Source organism: Cibotium barometz, chromosome 53, assembly GCF_041138505.1.
Source record: "Cibotium barometz isolate CiBa-2024 chromosome 53, ASM4113850v1, whole genome shotgun sequence".
Lineage (NCBI taxonomy): Eukaryota > Viridiplantae > Streptophyta > Polypodiopsida > Cyatheales > Cibotiaceae > Cibotium > Cibotium barometz.
In genome coordinates, this window is record NC_141098.1 from 13,289,037 (window position 1) to 13,291,001 (window position 1,965).

At 45.0% G+C, this 1,965-nt stretch overlaps 1 protein-coding gene across 1 annotated transcript; it reads left to right on the forward strand.

The window, feature by feature from the left end:
• The first annotated feature begins 333 nt into the window (after positions 1-333).
• Positions 334-1,559, forward strand: LOC147608312 (uncharacterized). The gene has a single exon (XM_086789360.1). It carries the CDS (start codon positions 479-481, stop codon positions 1,367-1,369), a length of 891 nt encoding a protein of 296 aa, XP_086645486.1. The 5' UTR covers positions 334-478; the 3' UTR covers positions 1,370-1,559.
• The last annotated feature ends 406 nt before the right edge of the window (positions 1,560-1,965 follow it).

Genomic DNA, 1,965 nt, shown 5'->3' on the forward strand with positions numbered 1-1,965 from the left:
TGAGGTATTGTAGTTGTCATTTGACAAGAGCATTAATGTCTTTGGTGGCTAAGCTAACTTGGCCAATAGGAAGTGACCCTTACACACGTTGGACTAGCACTATATGTGGGTTGTACAATAACACCAGTAGATGGAAGTGATGGGATGATTAGAATCACTGTATGGCCATGAGGTGACCAAGCGCTAAGCCATTGTGGATGGGTGAATGAGAAGCAAATATGCCTATGGTGTGTGTGACCGAGCTCTTAGAGCTTGAAATGCAACAATGTGAACGTAATAGAGACGGACTTCAAAAATGGTCATCTCTATCTAAAAAATTTTGTCGAGCTTCACATTTGTTCCTACAAGTACCTACACCAACCTTCGACTCCTTAACCACCTTCTTGACCCTAACGCCGCACGCTCCCGTTTGTGCACACTTAGGCAACGGTTCACATTCTTCTGTGCAGACAGCTCTCTCTTCGCTTCACTTGTCCCCATGGCTGTGGAGGCTCGGAGAGTCCACACCTTCCCCCTTCAAGATGAAGCTTCCATGGCCAAGAACCCCTTGCCCATCAAGGAGGCTCACTACAGGGGTGTGAGAAAGCGGCCATGGGGGCGCTTTGCTGCAGAGATCCGAGACCCTTGGAAGAAGACTAGGGTGTGGCTGGGCACCTTTGACACTGCTGAAGAGGCTGCCATGGCTTATGACAAGGCGGCTAGGTCCCTCAGAGGGGCCAAAGCCAAGACCAATTTCAGCTCTAATGATGAAGAACAAGAAGAAGATCCTCCACAGCGACAACTAAGCGTCTGCCATGGCTATGGCTCCTTTATGGTGGATGAGAAGCCTCAAGATGTGCTGTACCATCATCAGCTGCAAAGCTTTGGCCATGGCTATTCGGTGGGGAGCCTTGCAAAGGTTACTGGCTTGCCTTCGCTGCCATATATTGGGAATTGTGGAGATTTGGGCTTGGCCAGCAGAGATCTAGATCTTCAATTGGGAGCAAATGACCTCATACCTAGCACTTCGTCCTCTTCCTTACTGAGCTTCCATGGAAACCTCAGCTTAAAAAGCACCATAAACACTCTCATCTTGCCCCCCAAGAAGCAATTCAGGGGCGAAGAAACCACCTCCCCACATAATTCCTGCGCAGATAAGAGAGAGAGGCTGGTCACATGGAGAAGCAATGCTGTCCCCCTTCAGCTAGAAGGCTCCGACTGTGATTCCTCCTCTTCCTCTGTGGTTAACCCCACCCCTACCCCTGTTTTGCACCCAATTATCACTAACCCTACCCCTCGCACCATAGCCCCTTTTGATCTCAATTTCCCTCCATGCACAGAAGAACAGCTTGGAAGTGTCTCCCTAACCTTAGGGCAACCTTGCCCTTGATTAATCTTGATCCCTTTCTATTTCTAATTAGCAAACATTTCCACTAAAATCCAATTAATCAGGCCTTTCATAACTGTTTTAGGGTTTGCTAAGCGCTCCACAGAGAGAGATCTGGGCCCTCCTAAGAGCTTGCCAAAGGTTAATTACTTCATTCGAATTTTTACCACTCAAAAACCATTTCTCGCTTTTGGCACTCTTTAGTGTGGTAATGATGTCAGTATTATCGTGCTTGTAAGGAAATCTGACGTATCAAATGGATGCTTATATTATTTGTTTTTCTAAATTCTAGAAAGGGTACTTAAATTAGATGCCAAATTCTAGAGAGGGTACTTAAATTAGATGCCATCACTCTTCACCATAGTTGCTTTTTGATAGGTATAACTTCCATTTTTGAGCATGAACATAGTTGCTTTTTGATAGGTATCACTTCCATTTTTGAGCATTTCGGCCGTAAAATGCTTGCAAAATTTTAACACTCCTATTAAAATTTACACTGAAATACCAAAAAAACTTGCAACTTGCTATATTTCAACAAATCCATCAATTTTGTGCCCGTCAAAAATCAAGCTTACTTTTCACTAGGTAAGCGGGTAGAT

Coding starts and splice junctions, on each gene's coding strand:
- LOC147608312 (XM_086789360.1), top strand. CDS start 479: ATGGCTGTGGAGGCTCGGAGAGTCCACACCTTCCCCCTTCAAGATGAA.